Genomic DNA, 20,569 nt, shown 5'->3' on the forward strand with positions numbered 1-20,569 from the left:
TATTGTTAGAAACGAGTATTAGGCATTCTCTTGTATATTTTTCGAAAAATGTAGTATTGTATGTTTGTTATATGCATCAATCTTTGGCAAAATCAACAAAAGAAATGCCATTCAAGTTGTCCGAGTTGTTGTAGGTCAATGCAAAATGCACAAAAGTTGCCCAAAATAAATATTTGGGTCAAAATTGAAAACAATGCCAAAAAGCATATAGAAGAGCAAACAAAAAAAAAATAAGAGAAAACGAAAAAACATATCCTGGTAGTCGTTAGCAATGAAATGCACCGGAAAGCAATAACAACAACAATAATAACAGATAACATTTTGTTGTTGGCTCAACGAATGACAACAGTTAGCTAACGAGAACAAGAAAGCTTCAAATACACGAATGTACGAATTTTTAGGGATTTGAATTCGTGCTCGTATTTGAATTCAAATTCAAATTCGAATGCGATTTGCGTGCAGTGTGGCCAGGCTAACGAAAGCATAAAAATGCAATTACCTTCGAATAACCGGCAAATGAATAGTCAGCCATAAAAACGGAAATAGTAAACCGCAGTCGAAGCACCAAGCGATGCCGCACCACAACATGAAATTTTAAATAAAAAAAAAAGCTGAGATACACCACACACACCCACACACACTCGCACACCCACCTAGTCTGAGCTGGAGTCAGAAATAAAATGGCAAATGCACAAGTTTTCAATTAAATTACCCAAAACGGAGAGACGCGGGAATCGTCGGAAATCGTCCAGCCAGTGAAGCCAACTACATTTGGTTTTGTGCCGCCCCAAAGAACATGCCATGCACCTAGACATGAGTGTGTATTAGTTTAGTGTGTGTGTGTGTGTGTGTATGTGTCTGGAGTTGGGGGTGGCAATCCAATTTTGATGCGCCAACAGGGAGTCAAAAAGTTTACGCCTGTGGCTTGACTTTCGCTCAGCTGAGTTGAGACTGTGTGTGTGTTGCCAAGTCTGTATATGTGTGTGTGTGTGTGCTTGATTGTAGTCATATGTGTATGTGTGTGTGTAGTTCTTGTCTGCTCGTATTTGCATACAATTTGCCTAAAAACACACCATGGAGTGTCTTTAAAAATATATTTCAAATGTGTAGCATTGTGTGGGTGTGTGCTTGTGTTTTGTGGTGTAGCTGGATTAGTGCTGCCATTTGTTGTGTGCATAGGCAGCACTGCAACCAGTTCTGTGTGTGTGTTAACACTTGTTGGCTCAAAGGCGTAATTACAACAAATGGGGCACCAAGCTGGTCGAGCAGCTCAAGCTGCCACTGCAATCAGCCGGAAACGTGTGTTGGCTAATAAAAGGTGCTTAGTTTTTTGGCTTGCCAGCTCAACATAGTCACCATCATCTCTCTACTATTTCCCCTCTTCCTTTACCTTTACCTTTTGGTTCCCCTTCCTCTTATCATCATCAAACTCCCACTCATTTGGTTTGCCGGGCTAACTCGAAAATGCTTTTAAAAGCTCAGCAGCTAAGATAAATTTGTCATTAGAGAGAGCATTGGTGTAATTTGCTCGCAACAAGCTACAGTGCCACACAAAAGTTAACTGCTTCAAATGTGAAGATATGCTTGGCAACCTCCTACTACCATAGGTTAATTAAATGAACTTTGAGCTGTCGCATAAAAACTGTGCTAGCAACACGAATGTACGACAGAGGTGACTACAAAAGCTTGCTAATGAAAAAGCGTTGAATGAAGTAGTTAGAAATGCACGGAATTTTTATTAAATTTTTAAATGGAAGACAAATTTGTTTCTTAATAAATAATGCATAAATGTCATACATTATATTAGTATAGGCAGGTTCAAAGAAAAACCAAGTTGAAAATAACATTTTAATATGTTATATGCAATTAACTTCATAATCAAGTTTAAGATATACAAATTAAATAAAGTTATTTCAGAATATAAAACTTGAAATATCCCATTAAACTTCCTTACAGTAGTAATTTCACAAAAGAGTGTTCAAATTATGCTCTCCCCAATTCTCTGTCTATTCATATTGTGATTAATTTCTTAAGAAATAATTCAGCTAAAATGACATTACCAATTTTAATTATAAGTTAACTTTAAATGAAATAACAATATAAATTTAGATAAAATCCATTATTAAATTTACAATAAGTTCTGCTAATGAATTATATTTATAAACAAATCCAATCAATAATACAATACAAATACAAAGAAATACAAAGGAATACAAAATTAAATTTCAATTACTAATAAATTCTCCCCACAATTACCTTTCCTCTACCCGACAACAGAGGGCGCCAACGGCGATGGCATGGCTGTGATCTCTTCACTGCGCTCCTTCGATCGTGAACAGCAAAAGGAGTACATGATACCCATTGTGATCAAGGATCACGGCTCACCGGCGATGACAGGCACCAGCACACTCACCGTCATCATTGGTGATGTGAACGACAACAAAATGCAGCCGGGCTCAAAGGACATCTTCGTTTACAATTACCAGGGACAATCGCCCGATACGCCCATTGGCCGTGTGTATGTCTACGATTTGGATGACTGGGATTTGCCCGACAAGCGATTCTACTGGGAAGGCCTCGAGAATCCGCGCTTCAAGCTCGACGAAGAATCCGGAATGGTGACGATGCGAGCGGGCACACGCGAAGGACGCTACCATCTGCGCTTCAAGGTCTACGATCGGAAGCACACACAGACCGATGTACCAGCGAATGTGACCGTCATAGTGCGTGAGATTCCCCACGAAGCAGTCATCAACTCGGGTTCAGTGCGTCTCTCGGGCATCTCCGATGAGGACTTTATACGCGTGTGGAATTATCGCACCCAGAGCTTGAGTCGCTCGAAGCTGGATCGTTTCAGAGACAAGTTGGCGGATCTGTTGAATACGGAACGTGAGAATGTGGACATCTTTAGTGTGCAGCTCAAGCGTCGCAATCCCCCGCTGACCGATGTGCGATTCTCGGCTCATGGTTCGCCCTACTACAAACCCGTGAGGTTGAATGGTATTGTGCTGATGCATCGCGAGGAGATCGAAAAGGATGTGGGCATAAATATCACAATGGTTGGCATCGATGAGTGTTTGTATGAGAATCAAATGTGCGAAGGCAGCTGCACCAATTCCCTGGAGATTAGCTCGCTGCCCTACATGGTGAATGCCAACAAGACGGCGCTCGTTGGAGTTCGTGTTGATACCTTGGCAGATTGCACTTGCGGTGCACGCAACTTCACCAAGCCCGAGTCTTGCCGCACCACGCCTTGCCACAATGGCGGACGCTGTGTGGACACACGCTTCGGTCCGCATTGCTCTTGCCCCGTCGGCTACACGGGACCACGTTGCCAGCAGACGACGCGCAGCTTCCGCGGCAATGGTTGGGCTTGGTATCCGCCCCTGGAGATGTGCGACGAGTCGCATTTGAGCCTGGAGTTCATTACACGCAAACCAGATGGATTGATCATCTATAACGGACCCATTGTGCCGCCTGAACGTGATGAGATGCTCATCTCGGACTTTATTGCACTCGAATTGGAGCGTGGCTATCCACGTTTGCTCATTGACTTTGGCTCTGGCACTTTGGAGTTGCGTGTGAAGACAAAGAAGACGCTCGATGATGGCGAATGGCATCGCATTGATTTGTTCTGGGACACGGAGAATGTGCGCATGGTTGTCGACTTTTGCAAGTCAGCTGAGATCAGTGAAATGGAGGATGGCACGCCACCCGAATTTGATGACATGTCATGCCAGGCACGAGGACAAATACCGCCCTTCAACGAGTACTTGAATGTGAATGCCCCGCTGCAAGTGGGCGGCTTGTATCGCGAGCAATTCGATCAGTCGCTGTACTTCTGGCATTACATGCCCACGGCCAAGGGTTTCGATGGCTGCATTCGCAATCTGGTGCACAACTCCAAGCTCTACGATCTGGCGCATCCGGGACTCTCGCGCAACAGCGTCGCGGGTTGCCCCCAAACCGAGGAGGTCTGCGCTCAGACTGAAGCCACCGCACGATGCTGGGAACATGGCAATTGCGTGGGTTCCTTATCCGAGGCGCGTTGCCATTGTCGTCCGGGTTGGACGGGTCCTGCCTGCAACATTCCCACGGTGCCGACGACCTTCAAGGCGCAGAGTTATGTGAAGTATGCGCTGAGCTTTGAGCCCGATCGCTTTAGCACTCAGGTGCAGCTGCGCTTTAGAACGCGCGAGGAGCACGGTGAATTATTCCGAGTTAGCGATCAGCATAATCGAGAGTACGGCATCCTGGAGATCAAGGATGCGCGTCTGCATTTCCGTTACAATCTGAACTCGCTGCGCACCGAGGAGAAGGATCTGTGGCTCAATTCGGTGGCCGTCAACGATGGCCAGTGGCATGTGGTGCGCATCAATCGCTATGGCTCGGCAGCCACTCTCGAGTTGGATGGCGGCGAAGGAAGACGTTACAACGAGACCTTTGAGTTTGTGGGCCACCAATGGCTGCTGGTAGACAAGCAGGAGGGTGTCTATGCCGGTGGCAAAGCGGAGTACACGGGTGTGCGCACCTTTGAGGTGTACGCCGACTACCAGAAGAGTTGTCTCGACGACATACGGTGCGTATACTTAATGTGTTTTCATCCTTTATTTACTTTACACTCATATTTCAATTATAGAATATGAGATCGCATTAGTATTATTATTTTATAATTAATTTTTGGTTTTAAGTTTAACAATTTTTATTAATATTTTATATATTTCTCCATTTAATTTCTGAAATTATCATGAAATTACTATTTTGTATTTTTGAATTAATATTACATTTTTTTACTTTATTTATTTGCTTTATTAATTATATTCTATTTTAAGTATTTTCAATTTCTTATTAATTACTGTTCTCTCTTCTTGCAGTCTTGAGGGCAAGCACTTGCCTTTACCTCCGGCCATGAATGGCACGCAATGGGGTCAAGCGACCATGGCGCGTAATCTGGAAAAGGGTTGTCCATCGAACAAACCCTGCTCGAATGTCATTTGCCCCGATCCCTTCGAATGCGTTGATCTCTGGAATGTCTACGAGTGCACGTAAGTTTTATTTGAAATCTTATTTATTACTTTTCACATTTGCATTGCATTTTCGTTCATCAAAACGTAATACCAAAAAAATTAAAGACAATACAAAATGAAATTGACTCGGACAGACTGCAACAAGAAATGAAACAGACACCACATCTAGCATGCTTAAAGACTCGCCAGTTATGCCGAGCATCAAGCATACGCCACGTGTTACAAGCAGAGCAAGTATTTCTTAACACATCACCAAACTAGAAAATGAATGAAAAGAAAAGAAATCCCTGCGTTAGGCTTAATCAATTAAAGGCTGTGCCAGAAATAAAACAAATCACAAATGAAATAAAGCAAGTGGAGCTTAAGCGGCGTCAATCAAAGGACATCGCCAGTCAGGACACACACACACACACACTCTCATACTCTCACACACACGCAAGTTAGTCAGCTAACGTTGCGTGACAAATCAATTGGATTAGTCCAGCGATATGTGCTTGTCCCCCACTCGTTCTCTCTTTCTCTGTCTCTCACTCACCTCTTCACGCTTGCACTGGCACTAGCTTACACACATACACACACACACACATACGAACGTACTCTCACACACACAGACAGAGTGAGAGCCTTTCACGCGTGGCGTTCTTGTGATTATTTGGCTTTTGGGCTTTCACGTATTTCGTTACCAAACAAAAGCAGCAGCCAACAAAGACTTTCTGGACTACACAACAAATGAATAAGAATAAACCCATTGGCCCACATTTTGATTATTTGCTTAGCTAACTTTACTATATACCATATACTGTATATAGTATTTATTTTGTTTTTTTTTTGTAATTCGTTTTCAATGTTAACCCCAATATTTTGTTGTTGCTTGCCTGTGGCATTTGTGTTTGTGCCACACACACAAACAGTTGCGGCGAGGGACGCATCATGTCGCCCGATTCAAAGGGTTGCATGGATCGCAACGAGTGCCTCGACATGCCCTGCATGAACGGTGCCACATGCATCAATCTAGAGCCGAGACTGCGCTATCGCTGCATTTGCCCCGACGGCTTCTGGGGCGAGAGCTGTGAGCTGGTTCAGGAGGGTCAGACCCTTAAGCTGAGCATGGGCGCTCTGGCTGCCATTCTCGTTTGCCTGCTGATCATACTGAGTGAGCAATCTGCCAATAGAATCTATCTACATATATGTATATGCAACAACAACAAGAATAGCTCGTTTTTATATACTACATATATCCAAATACTAGTTGTAGTGATTAAAGTTTCGCTCGCTCTCTTATTTCGTCATCTATTTTATTAGCCTGTAAATTGAAAATCATTCATGCAAAATCATCCTCACAAAAAAAAAACACATAACGCTCTCATGTGGCTTAACATTTGAGTTTTCATTTCTCTTTCCTCCCCCCGCTGGCAATTGTTTTATTTGTTTTGCGCCAATAGAAACTGATTTAGCCATAACCATAGTATACCATATCATGTCATACAACCTTACAATCATTTACCATTTACCATTTACCATACCTCATCTCATCGCATCGCATAGCATCTCTCATTCATTCATATGTCAAATGCACAAATCCAATCATTCAGCTTGCACATGCCTCGATTCATTCATAAAATGAATCACAGCTCACTGAATTTGGAAACACAAAACAACAAAACAAAAAAAAAAAAATGTATCATACCTATCAAACAAACATGGCACAAAAAAAAAAGCTAAAGAAATGTTTTATATTTTTGTGTTATTTACCAGCTTTGTGATTCTTAGTTCATGATATTCATATACATACATTTATATATATCCTTATATGTCCATATATGTTGAAAAAAATGTGTTGTGCATTCACTATGTTAGCTTTAACTTTGTACTTTACTCTTTGTTTATGGCACATTTTCAATTTACTCTTCCACCCCTCACCCACGTTTCTATGTTCAATGTCTCTGTGTTTAAATATTTAATAGCTTAAATACGTCAAGCTACAAAATAAGCGTTTAACAAAACTGAAAGGTATGTACGTAGTGTTCTTCTACTTAGCAAATTGTACACAAAATATATATTTCAATGTTTCTTATCCAACATAACATTTATAACTCTAGAAAAATACTTTAAATACGCAGCGCATTTTACTGAAAACAAAGTAACTTTCAATTGCTTTCATACAACAAAAAGAACATTTGCCCATTTGAATTATAAGTTCAATTGGCAAAGATGAAAATTCAAGTTTAAAAATTATGTTCCAATCGAAGTTAAACTTTATATTGAAGTGTGGAAGTATTTTAAAATAAATATTCATTATAATTGTAAAGACAATCCTTTCTTCATGCTGATAACTATTATGATAATCCTTTATTGCATTGAAATCCATCCATTTCTGAATAATATCCGAGGCCACAATAATTGGCTTAATCGAAATTCTCTTGGCTAACAAGTAATTATGATAATTAGGTATTGATTAGAATTAAACGTAAGCTCAATGTGTATTCAAACAATAACAGAAGCTTAACAATTTCGTAATTGTTGGGAGAAACAAATGAAATATTCCTATATATATGCCAAAGGCAAACATATCAAGCTTGAAAGCTTGAAGGTCTAAAGCAAAACCACTTTTCTTAGCCCATATGAGGTACAATAAGTAACTCAGCTGTCACGCCCCTTAAAAAGAAAAGTACACACACTCCCACTGTGGCACTCTGGCACTCGCACTTGAATGCACTTGGTTGAAGAAGTTAAGCATTGGAGGAGTCCTGAAGAGCTCAAATGCCTTCAGGTAAGATAATAAATGTGCAGTCAAAGATACAAGTTGCCCATCAGGTTTAAAAAGGCAGCAAAGCAACGTGCAGCAAAGCAAAGCAAAGCGAAGCGAAGTGAAGGCCAAAACTTAGGAGTTGGCAATGGCAGATTTAAGCTTTGGCATTTCGAAAAATCACAATGGAACGCAAGCACTTGAGCCAGAAAATAGTAGAAAGTAGATATGGGGATAGATAGAGTAGTAGAGTAATGGGAGTTAAAGTTGCTAGACAGCTCAAAGGAGTCGTTCTGCCAGGTTCTCTTCCTAAGTCTCAGTCGCAGTCGCAATCACAATGTGTGTTTTGTTTTGCCTCGCGAGCATTTCTTATGTCTATTTTTGGCCATCTGTGACTTGGCGAAATTTCTATTAAATACAACTTGAAAGCATTTGCTGCTGCCTGCCTCGAACAGCGCAAACACACACATATAAAGTACTGCACACAAATCTTCTGACTGTGTTTGCACATTTGTAGGTAAATAATGATCAAAAGGAAGAAGCAAAAGCAAATTGTTTCCTGCTCCCAAAAACTTTAAGTAAAACTTAATGACGTAAAATATGGCATGAAAAAGGGGGAGACAGAGAAGACGAAGAGAAAATTATCAAGTACCCACTTTTGATCAGCTTTAACTACGCACTTGGGAGCAATCAGACAGCAGCAAAAGAAACCCAAAAGGCGAAAAAACTATGCGAACTTTTCATTCGAAGCCAAAAACTGCCGCTGATTTAGTGTGAAACTTTTTGCCAGCAGACCATTGGTTGCCTTTGTGCTTCAGCTACTGGCCGCTGTGCGTCGCTTTTGTTAGCTCGCTCTACTTTGCTTTTTTTTTGTTATCTTTTGGTCAAGAAAAGTCTTTTGGCCAAATCTCTGGCATTTGCCAATAATCGTCAATATATCAACCAAGTGTCTAATGTCTGCATTTGAAAAGTATTCAAAAGGCATTGTTCCATTGACTTTTCTGATGGCGGGACAAAAACAAAACGAAACGAAAACGAGAATGCCAAACAACAAGCCCCAAACTTGCCAGTTTTATCATTATTTTTGCATTTGCACTACGCCAAAGAAGAGCACAAGAAAAAAATATGAGCAGCAAAGTGGAAAATGAAGTGAAATTGAAAAGAGCAAAGAAAAATATTCGCATAACTTTGACAAAGTTTTTGGATGAGCAACAACTCGAGCTTTGTAATAATCTCTTCAGAGTGAGAAAAGCAAGACTTTTCTCTTCTGTAGTAAGAGGGAGTAACTCTTGAATGTGTTTCGCTTGAAAGAACACACTAATAGCTTTTAAAGAATTTAAAAGGATCACAGCGAAGGTCACACTCAGCACCTGCAAAGAAAAAAACATGTCAACTCTCTGTCGCTCTCTTTCTGTTTATCTCTGCGAACTAATCAAAAGAAACTTATGGTAGTGCCAAAAGCATTCAAATGCCTGAGGAAAAAAAAGCAAGCAAAGAGGGTCGAAAAACTTTATTCAATTCCACAACAATTGCAGCATAATCATAACAATAAAGCAGCAACAAGAACAACACACAAGATAGAAAGTGCAAGTGGCAAAACAAAAGTGCACTTAAGTTCCATGTTGCCAGCTACAACTTCAGCGAGTTGGGGGCTGTTAGAGTTGTGGGCGTGACCCGTTGTATACACCAGCATAAATGCATAAAGTTTTGTCAATGCTGAAACGAAACGAAACCCTTAAACTGCCAACGAAAAACCGAACGTTTCATAAGACTTTCTGACAGTTCCACAACACACAGAATACACACACATGCTACCCACACAGGCTCATATGCATAACATTTGCGCTGCTGTGAAATTGAAAAGCAAACAGAAAAATCGCAGCGGTCGTATAACGTTGACGTAGTCGTATAACAAAAGTGCAGAACGAACAAAGCAAAGACTCGGATACAGATACAGATACAGATATAAATATATACATCATACGCAGATTGAGCTAAAGATACATCTGCGTATGATATATCCACTAGACACAGTTATAGTAACAAACAGATGCCATACACAAATTTAACAACACAAAGATACAGTTACAGATTCACCTTCATACAGATAGAGATGCATCTGTTATGCACAGATATAACTACAAACTAATAAAGATACGTCCACTGTACGGAGTTACACACACATAAAGATACAGATACAGATACATGTACTATACGGATATACACCTACATGCAGATATAGATACTTCTACGATACTTAGATAAAGAGACATTTAAAGTATGCATACTCAGATATGTACATCAGCTCACTTACAAATACATCGACCATACACAGCTACAAATACATTTAGTATAGAGATACATCTACAATATTCAGCTAGGAATACAGAGATACATCTCTTCAACTACAAATACATCTACCATACTCAGCTACATAAACTTACCAACAGCCAACAAATTCCTCTCACTCATCTATACTATATTTCCATTGCATGATGAACAACAAATTTTTTAAATAATCTCCTTTTTGTTTTCCAACACGCCACATTCAACCACACACACACACACAAACACCTCGACACACACACACACACACACACCGCACACACCTCTCGAAATGAAATGAAACTTTTTTGTCGGGTGCTGTCAACATCGATACGCTTTCGGGGTTTCTGTGCTCTCCTCGCTGCTGCTGCTGCTATCCTGCTGGCTCTGGCTCACCATTGTCACGTTTAGGTGTCCTGCGGGCTATAAAGTCTCTGGCAGCACTTGCGTCAACGAGAACGAATGCTTGTTGTTCCCCTGCCGCAATGGCGGTCGATGTCGCGATCATCATCCGCCAAAGAAATACGAATGCCAATGCCTTCTGGGCTACACGGGCATGCACTGTGAACTGGAGTTATTGGCCTCTGGGGTGTTGACACCGTCGCGTGATTTTATTATTGCCCTCGTCCTTTGCCTCAGCACGCTGATATGTAAGTATACAAAACACACACACACACACATAGAGTACGGTAGCATAAACAAGGTGAAAGGGCAAACGATGTCGTAACTTAAGGTTAAGTAACTTGTAAACTAATACGCTATACCAAACTCTCAAGTAAGTAAGTCTTGGCAAACAATTTGCATGGCCAACGTAAAGATATTTTTATAACTAGCTGCTCTGCATTGACTTTACAATTGCCTTTTCCAATAATTTGTAAATTTATTTGCATATTACTTGCAACACTTATTATTAATCGATTTCAATTTGCAAGAATATCAAGTTTCATTTCATTTCATTTTGGATTCATTTGCGTTATGTTCTCAATTACAATTTGTCGGGCATAAAAACTGAAATTACTTAAATTAAAATTACAGTGAATTCCAATATGTGGGCGCATATTAATAATAAATTAATTCATGTTTTTGCAATTGATATTTCGATGTAAATTCTCATTCCAAATTATGAATTATATTTTGGTCAATGCTCGCGACATTTATCAGACTTTTTGTGAATTTCACAAATTCTACATCGATGGAATTTCACGAAAACAAAGCTACATTTGAACAATTTGCATTCCCAAATTATGAATATGTGGAATATATTCCCAGCCAAGGAATTCAACAATTTAAAATCCGCAATAATCTGCTTTACATCAGTCTGCGATTTTGTAACCTAGAACACACACTCGCTGTGTATCTATAAGTACGCGTACTTTCTTTTTATTGGATTCTTATGAAAGGTATTGAACGGGCAGCTCAGCTCGGCATTCTCGTATACGCGTGTGTCATTTAAATATTTATGGAATTGCCAACGCCAGAAAATTAATTAAGCCATACATTTACCATTTTGCCACGCCCACACACACAGACACACACACAAACAGGCTGTCTCTCGCTCTGAGCGCCTTTGTAAGTAGCCGTGGCAAATATCAAAAGTCATTTCCGCAAATTACATGCGGCCAACCGATGCACATAAATTAAAGTTTATTGAATGGACGAGTTGTTATTCTTTTTTTTTTAAACCTCAACGGAATGTAAATTAAACAAAGAATGCGTATGTGTGGAAAACGAACGCAGAAAGAAACGAAAACGAAAATGAAAATGGAAAAGCAAAACCGAGAAATGTGAATTTGAGTAACACAATAATTGCAATTACGCGACGTCCATTTTGAGGCCATTGCCAGCTGCTCGGACAAAGTTGAGACTCTCCTTCTCTTCTTCTGTTTGTGTCTTGGCCTTGTGTGTGTGTCTTGGCCAGGCAAATTACTTGGGGCCAACTTCTACGGCTGCGGTGGCCACGAAACAGAAACAACAACAACGCAAAAAAAAAAAGGAAAAACTTTGCTGTGCAACAGATGCTGCAATATGTTGAAATACGCGCAGACAAAATTAGAAAACACAGCCAAAACGAAACAGGACAACGTTGGGCCAAGTGCAAAAGAGATGGCAAAAGGAAAGCAGGACAATGGCGCGCCTGCAGCTCGATTTTGCCATTTTGCCCAACAATTTTGAGAGAACTGTAACTGTAACTGTAACAGCCACAAAACTCAGCAGAAACTGGGACAATCTGCGCCATATTTGTTTGTTCATTTTTTTTTTGCTCCTTCTATCTTGATTTCTTTTTTTTTTTTGTATATATACATTTTTTTCGCGCGTGCTATTTTTTTCTATATATTGCTTATAGCACATTTTATGCAATTTCCCAGTATTTTTATTTTGTTGGTAAGAATTTAATTAAGAATTTTTCTATATATATTTTTGTTGTGGCAATTGTAAAGTGCGCGAGCAGAGATAGCAGAGATTTTTGCCAGCATAGTTCGTAGTTTCCCATTTTAGATGAAATTGCTTTACGTTACGTTAGTAAAAATTGTCGATTTAAATGGCTTTTGCATGCTAAACTCAAGTTTATTTAATTTCGTTTTGTTGTTGCATATGCTATGACCCTCCAAACGAGTTGTGTATTCAAACTAATCAAGCTATTCTATTCATATTCACAACACAGTACTCGTACTCGTATTTGTGGTCTACAATCGACGTCGAGAGGCGCACATCAAATATCCCGGACCCGATGACGATGTACGCGAGAATATCATCAACTATGATGATGAGGGCGGCGGCGAGGATGACATGACCGCCTTCGATATCACTCCATTGCAGATACCCATCGGTGGTCCAATGCCCCCTGAGCTGGCGCCTATGAAAATGCCAATTATGTGTAAGTGCTGTTCAATTTTAAATTCTATATTTTTACTCGAATATATATTCGATCAATTTTAAACTATTTTTAATCGACTTCAAATATGCACCAATCCAGTGCAGCATACAGAATTTCAAATTGCATTTTTCGTAGTATTTTGGTATTATTGCAAAAATAACTAAACAACTGTTAAGTGAGCTTATTGGATTATATGCAACATACAACTATGTTCATAAATATATTCAACAACTCAGCCAGAGTTGACCGTGACTATTTAAATTTTTAGCAGACTTTTTGACCGATAAACTAGAATGAATTGCAGGGTGATGTTCTTTTTTAAAAGTACTTGAATTATTTGTAAAACTTATTCACCAAAATGAAAGTATGAAAAATGTATTGCGAACAATATTGAATTTTAATAAAGCTTTAAGTTTTCAAATTACGGGTGAGATATCAAAAATTGACAACTCTTTTCTGCAATACAGAATTACAATTATATGTATATACCTTCCTTAATTATACAAAAAAACGTTATTGATGAAAATTACGTTTGGTTTGCATCACTCAAATGAGCAATATCAACGGTTATTGGCCTTTATTAATGCACGAACTGACATTGTTGTTTGCTTGCTTTCATTATTTACAGATCCCGTGATGACACTCATGCCTGGCCAGGAGCCCAATGTGGGCATGTTCATCGAGGAGCATAAAAAGCGCGCCGATGGCGATCCAAATGCCCCGCCCTTCGATGATTTGCGTAATTATGCATACGAAGGCGGCGGCAGCACAGCCGGTTCACTCAGCTCACTGGCCTCAGGTTCGTATACTACTACTACAATTTTTGATTATGGCTATGTCATTAGCATTTCTCTGAGCTTACCATGACTAGAATTTTGCACCCAATATCCAGCAAATAACTGAAACTGGAACACAATCGCTGGCAGGCAGTGTAGCTGCTGCTGCTCTCCCTTCTCGATAAGTAGGCTAGAAAACATAAAGTAGACAGACTGTGGGTTTTCCGTTTAATTTATGGTTCTAAAATTCTTTTTGACATTTCCAGGGCAGCAACGCTCAAGAACCGCTGAATATTGGGTGTAAAATTAGGCAGAAATATGCTAAACAAGAACTACTTTTTTAAGCAATAAGCATGGTACAATTTTACCACTTTTGTTAACACAAATGTATAATTAAAATCGTTTTGACTAACTCTTTGATTCGCACTCTTTGCAGGCACTGATGATGAGCAACAGGAATACGATTATCTAGGCGCTTGGGGGCCTCGATTCGATAAGCTGGCCAATATGTATGGCCCCGAGGCGCCTAATCCTCATAGTACCGAGCTCGAGTTGTAAGTTTCCACGTGAGAAGCGGGATTGAGGATCACACAGATGAGTAGCCACAAAAAAAAAAGTTGCATTTAAAATGAGGATATAGGGCATAGAACAGTAAAAATGCGTAACAGAAATTCCCCCAGCTGACTTACACACAAAGAAGCGCAACCAAAGAAGCATCCAGCTATCGTTGGCAAAAACTAAGTTAATTCTCAAACAAAACAAAACTTCGTAAAAAACAAAACAAAAAGAAAAAGAGGAATAGAAATCTTCAACACACATGAGACGTAAAATGACATTTGTATAAATACTTCATCAGCATTTAAATTTAAACAATTATTATAATTAATTTATTAAGTGCGTGAACGCAGCAAAATTCAAAATGCGTTTCGTCGTACCGTGAATTGAGATTTAGGCAGAGCAAATGGATGAGAGAGCATACCAAAGTTAGTTTAGGCAAGTGTGTATGAAGAATTTCTAGCTATAATTTCGTGTGTTTTGTGCGAAAGCGATGCAAGATGAACATTTAATTATACATATATATTCGAATTCTATTTGTTGTGCATATTAATTTGTAGATTATTGTAATTATTATTTGATACTCGATACGTTTAGGTTTTACATATTAAGTTATTGATTTCCGTTTGGCTTCCATGCAAGTCATTTTAGGTCACGAGGCCAAACGAAATTCTCTCTCGATACGATTTAGTTTTAACATTCATTTTGATATTAATGAATTTACTTAAAAACGAGTATTAGATTGTGTTGACTTACAATTAATTTCTAAGATTTACAAATACAGAAAAACAAATATATAATTAAACAACTTTATATAAAATGAATACCCAAAGACTGTTTTCGTTCCATCATAACACGTACATATATACATGCAAAAAAAACAAAAACATAATTAAATATACATACTATATAAATAAATTAACAATTTTTAACTGACATTACAAGGGGCGTTTAGTGTGTGTCCGCCATATTTGAGTGTATCACTAAAGATTTACAACTAAAACACAAAAGAAGCAGAACAAAAATGCGGGAAACTAGACGGAAACTGTTTCTTTCAGACAACAAAAAAGATAGAAAACTTACAGGTCTCTGTTTCCAGCTCCAAGCACGTAACAATTTCGCGAGAATTTATTGAAATGTTTGTGGAATTGTCCCGAAATTCAAATGCGAGAGCAGTCCTTTTAAAGAAAAGAAAACAAAACAAAAAGATACTCCTACAAATGATATTCTAAAACAAAATTAAGCTAAATCTCTATACACACACACTGGAAAAAAATGAAGATGAAAATCTGACTAGCAGCTGCTAGTGGGTAAAATGATAAAAACAAAACAAAAAAAATGAGAGAATTACCTTTAGATGAACTTAGCGCAATTGATATAATTAAATGGAATACTTCAAAAGAGAAAAACAAAAAAGAAAACGTGAAAGAAATCATTAAACTTATATGATAAAGACAAGTATTTTACATTGTATATATTATTAGTATTAGCACGTAAAGCAAGTAATTAAAGCAAACGAAATTGGTAGCAGAACCTAAAAAGTCTTATTAAGTCATTTAAACTAGAGTCGAGATAAAACGAAAATGAAAATGAAAATTAAACAAAAGAAAACAGATGACAGCATTCAAACCACATTTCATATAAATATAAATATATATGAATATGAATATGAATATGAATACTACTCGTACAAAACAAAAACAAAACCAACTGCATTTAAATAACCTTTTTCCACACGACAAAATACAAATACAGAAAAAGAAACAGAAACTGAAACTGAAATAAAAACAAGTTCAACAGAGAAAGAATGAGAAACTACTGCAAAACTGTTATTGGGCTAGTTTATATATATAGTACATATATATATATTTTTTTTTGTGTTGCAGCAATTTTTAGAGGCCGTGCAATAAAGATTCGCCTGGCATACATTTTTTTGTTTTAGGCGGGAGAAAGAAAGAGAGAGAGAGAGAGAGAAGAGCGAGATGCCAAAACCAAATCCACAAGTTGAGCCACAGTTATGAGTGCAATTTAAAATAATAACCAAAATGTTTATTGTTTCATTTGTTGCATACATCGTACGTACACACACATAGAGATACAGTTACAGATATAGATCCACACACACACAACAGTATATTTACAATGATGTTCCACATTTCACTTTCACAACATAAAAGTTTTTTTTTTCGTTCATTCTCAATAAAGCTGAAGCAAGTGTGTGTTTCAACTAAAATAGTTTGCTAAAGTGCAAAGCGGAGCATCTCAGTTGATTTCTCCGTTGATTTTATGTGTTTTCATTCAATATTTCATCTTTTCTATTTTTGTGCATTAAAAAGTCAGCCAAGTTTAGCAATTTTAAATGAAATCGTTAGTGCAGAAGAAGCAGCATGAGCAGCAGCAACAACAAACAGAACATAAAGTGAAATAGACTATACATAAATAAAATCATAGAGTTTTCCAGGCAAAAGCCAATTAAGTTTTTTTTTGTGTTCCCCCTCCTTACCCTTGTCCATTTTGTAGGCAGGTACGCAGCTTTCATTAGATCGAAAAGTAAAGAAAAAGCAAAAAATAAAAACATAAAAAAAATTAACCTAAAGAGAAACTACAACAAAAGAGTTGATTATTGAAAAGTGCAAAGATTTTAACGTAATTGTTAAACCATACAGCGAAAAGAATATTTAAATGGTAGAGAAGATGATGATGATGAAGAGAATACTAATAATAAATGCATTTTTGCTGTACTTGTTTTTTGATGAATTCATAAAAAGAGAGAAAACATTTTAAAGCACATTTACTGTTACAAATTTGATATACACAAAATACACTACGAACGAGTAAACTCGAGATAAATGCGAGAGAATTTTTATTCTATATTGATTGCGTGCAATTCATTTCGAGATGCTTTTAAAGATCAGTACAGCAATTAAAAAAAAAAATACTAAAACACTGCCAATTGATCATTTGATTTCAGAAAAAGACTTTAAAGCAAATTCATCGAATCTTAAGTTCAGATTTAAAAGCTTCTTTGCCAGCTTTTTGTCGGTATTATGTTCTATGTATAGGCCGATTATTCGTACTTAAAAGTTGACTTTCCAAGCTACACAAATAGTTACAGTACGGATATATTTTATATTTACAATACAGCAGCACATAAAGGAGAAGAAGAGAAAGAAAAGAAAAATAGAGAAAACCAGATATTAGAAAGGCAAACAAATTATATACTCATTTATACACATATTTGTTATATATTTTGTAACGTAAGTTAGAGGCATATACGAGTACATAAACATAAACTATAAATAAATAATGCACACACACACACACACACACGTCATATAACATACAAACAGACATACACTCATACACACATACACTGACATGATACTATTTGATAACTATGTATTTATAATGTATGCATTTTTTACCAAAACAACAACAGAAGCAAAAAAAAGAATCCTCTATAAAACATAACAAAAAAAAAACAGCATCACATTAAGTCAAATGAAATGGAAATGCAAAAATGGGAAATAAACAGAAAATCACAAAACCAGAAAACCAAACAAACCAACAACCGACAAAAACAAAAAAGAAAAAAAGAAACCAAAAGCCGATTTCAAATGCAGTTTTAGATAAATTTGCATATAAGTACATTATTATGTAAAATCACTTTAAAAATACAGTAAAAACAAAATGAGAGAAATTAATATTAATAAAGAAAACACAAAAATGAAGTAAAATAAATATAACAAACGGAAACTAGTATTAAAATTTATGAATAAATTACGACTAATATTAAAAGTACACTGCAAGCGAAACTAAAGTAAAATATAATGAAAACAAAAACAAAAACAAAATCGATAGCTCTTGGCATTTGCAATGCGAACTACATGAATAAAATATAAAAATGGGGAAAACGAGAAGAAGAAATCAGCAGGAAAATACAGTTGAAAATTATTGAAAATGTGGAAAATTGTAAGCAGATTATGGTAGCAGTCGAGAAACGGGAAGAATCGTAAGTTAAGGCAATTCACACACACACACACACAAACACACATATACACACAAACACATTACACCCACATTTATACAGAACAAAAAGAAACAACAACAATTGCAATTATATTAAACGAAATTATTATAAAAGCGAAAAATGCAAAAAAAATGAAAAGCGAAAACAAAAAACAAAAAAAACGAAGAACTAAATAAAGAATCTGTAACGTTATATGGAAAACCAATTAAAAATTACTTTTCATTTCAATTTTCCCATTTAAGGTCAAGGATGCCAGCTGAGTCACAGCCATCCAAAAAGGACAAAAGCCAATCGGCAAATATTTAAAGTGCTCTCGAAAATATTTTATCTAAATTTTTTGCAGCATCTCTCTTCCTCTCTCCGGATGCCAGGACAAAAGTAATTCCATAAACTGCAGCACTTAAGCAAAAAAGAAAAATCTTTGATTTATTTAAAAGTAGTAAAAGAGCAAAGAGTGCCGAAGAGAGGAAAAGAAAGTAGCTAACAAAAAGATGAAACAACAAAAAAGGAAACAACTTAGTAAGCTGACTGCCGTCATAAAATTTCTCAACCAAAATCAATACAATTTGCCGTGAGTGTGGGGTCAATAACTAGGATTTTTTACTGCAAATGAGGAACGTCACAAAACTCCCTCCAGTCTTAGGCGTCAATGAAAAATATGACAAACTTATTAGATATGATGAACAAGGCTCTGGCTGGGACTCATAAATATTTGAGCTGGAGGCAGAAAGCGATGGCAATCGATAGAGTTGCTCCTTGCGATCCTAGCAATGAGTGTGTTCTGAAAGTGCGAAAACAGATTCTTAGCATTGCACCCTCAAAGTATGCTATAAAAATTTAAATAATCAACCTTAAATTTTTCTAAGGGGTGAGTATAGAAAAATTGTCAAAATTCGAAAAATCCGCCATATCTCGGCTCTTTGAAGGACGATCGGGATGTCCTTTGGTACAAGGATAACTCTTTTGAAATGAAACCGATTGCCATACCCAAAAGGACGAATGTCCTGCAAACACCCAAATTGGAAGGACTTTTTTAAATACCGAAAATACTGTATTTCTCGGCCGTATCCTGTCTGATCCTTGCGAGTCCTATGTCAAACTAAATCTTTTAATGAGAGCTATCATCCTGCCAAAGGACATTCGAATTGTCCTTGTAGTTCCCGAGTTATCATACACTTAGCCAATCCTTATTATTATTCTCATGAGCCTCGGACCAAAAAATTTCAAGTGTTGGATCCTTAGATGACCCCATACATTTTTGATGGAGATCGATAGAGTTGGTCCTTACGATCCCAACAATATGTGTCCTTTCAAAATGCAGCAGGATATCGCTGAAATATAGCTTGTTTTCGAAAAAAGATCCTCTGTACACCCTCAAAGTATGCTACAAAAAATGTAATTTTTAAAGCTTCAATTTCAAATTTGTATTTTTTTTTTTTTTTTTTTTTTTAAAAATAATAACGAAATGATAACAAAGAAAGGTGCACTGTTACCTAACTGGGCAACTTAATCAAATCAGAAATAATAAAGAGAAAATTAATTATGGCAGCAGCGCATAATAAATATAAAGTAAATAAAGATTGTGTAAATTGAACCTAAGGATATAAGGAAATCTCTGTTAATTATTAGGTCAAGACCCGAGCCAGCAGGTCTTGAGGATGACATCGTTTAAGTCTTCTCCTGACTGTAGTGCGATGAGCTGGCGTTAGGCGCTTAGCCAGGCTGTTAGGGTGACCTCCAAGCCTCTCTGTATATTTTTGGGCAATTGTCTGTATTCTATCGCCAATTTTTGGTACTTTGAGGTCGCGCTCGATGTCCGCCGTTCTCATGTACCATGGAGCTCCTGAGATCCGCCTCAGCGTTTTGGCTTGCAGTACTCGTATTTTGTTGAGGTGCATTTTAGCTGTGATACCATACACCTGTATTGCATAGAACAGGCTCGGAGCTAAGATGCACTTGAAAATTCGAACTTTGTTGTCCAGTGAAAGCTTGTTTTTAGCGGAGAGTAGCCAGGACATACGATTTATTTTGGTTTTATATGAGTGCAGCAGCGACTTGACATGGCTTTCAAAATTGAGTCTTCTGTCTAGAATGACTCCTAGGTATTTGTGAGATGCTGAGTGGGCTAACACTCTACCATTAAGCGTCACACACGGGCATTTGCGCATACGATTTGCGAAGGTCATGTTTGCGCATTTATCTGCATTGATGCACACGTTCCAATTCCTAGCCCAT

At 37.6% G+C, this 20,569-nt stretch overlaps 1 protein-coding gene across 15 annotated transcripts in view; it reads left to right on the top strand.

The window, feature by feature from the left end:
- Positions 1–17,910, top strand: part of LOC133850473 (neural-cadherin) — a 202,105-nt gene extending 184,195 nt beyond the window's left edge. For 8 of the 15 annotated variants that reach the window (XM_062286578.1, XM_062286577.1, XM_062286576.1 and 5 more), the window contains 6 exons: positions 2,278–4,579; positions 4,875–5,045; positions 5,939–6,180; positions 12,761–12,973; positions 13,602–13,772; positions 14,186–17,910. In XM_062286578.1, coding sequence (XP_062142562.1) covers positions 2,278–4,579; positions 4,875–5,045; positions 5,939–6,180; positions 12,761–12,973; positions 13,602–13,772; positions 14,186–14,307 — 3,221 coding nt within the window. In that variant the 3' untranslated portion in view covers positions 14,308–17,910. Of the gene's footprint in view, positions 1–2,277; positions 4,580–4,874; positions 5,046–5,938; positions 6,181–10,509; positions 10,749–12,760; positions 12,974–13,601; positions 13,773–14,185 lie in introns of those variants that run through there. The other 7 variants (XM_062286579.1, XM_062286581.1, XM_062286586.1 and 4 more) reach the window with 2 other exon arrangements.
- The last annotated feature ends 2,659 nt before the right edge of the window (positions 17,911–20,569 follow it).

The sequence above is a fragment of the Drosophila sulfurigaster genome, chromosome 2L, assembly GCF_023558435.1.
Source record: "Drosophila sulfurigaster albostrigata strain 15112-1811.04 chromosome 2L, ASM2355843v2, whole genome shotgun sequence".
Classification (NCBI taxonomy): Eukaryota; Metazoa; Arthropoda; class Insecta; order Diptera; family Drosophilidae; genus Drosophila; species Drosophila sulfurigaster.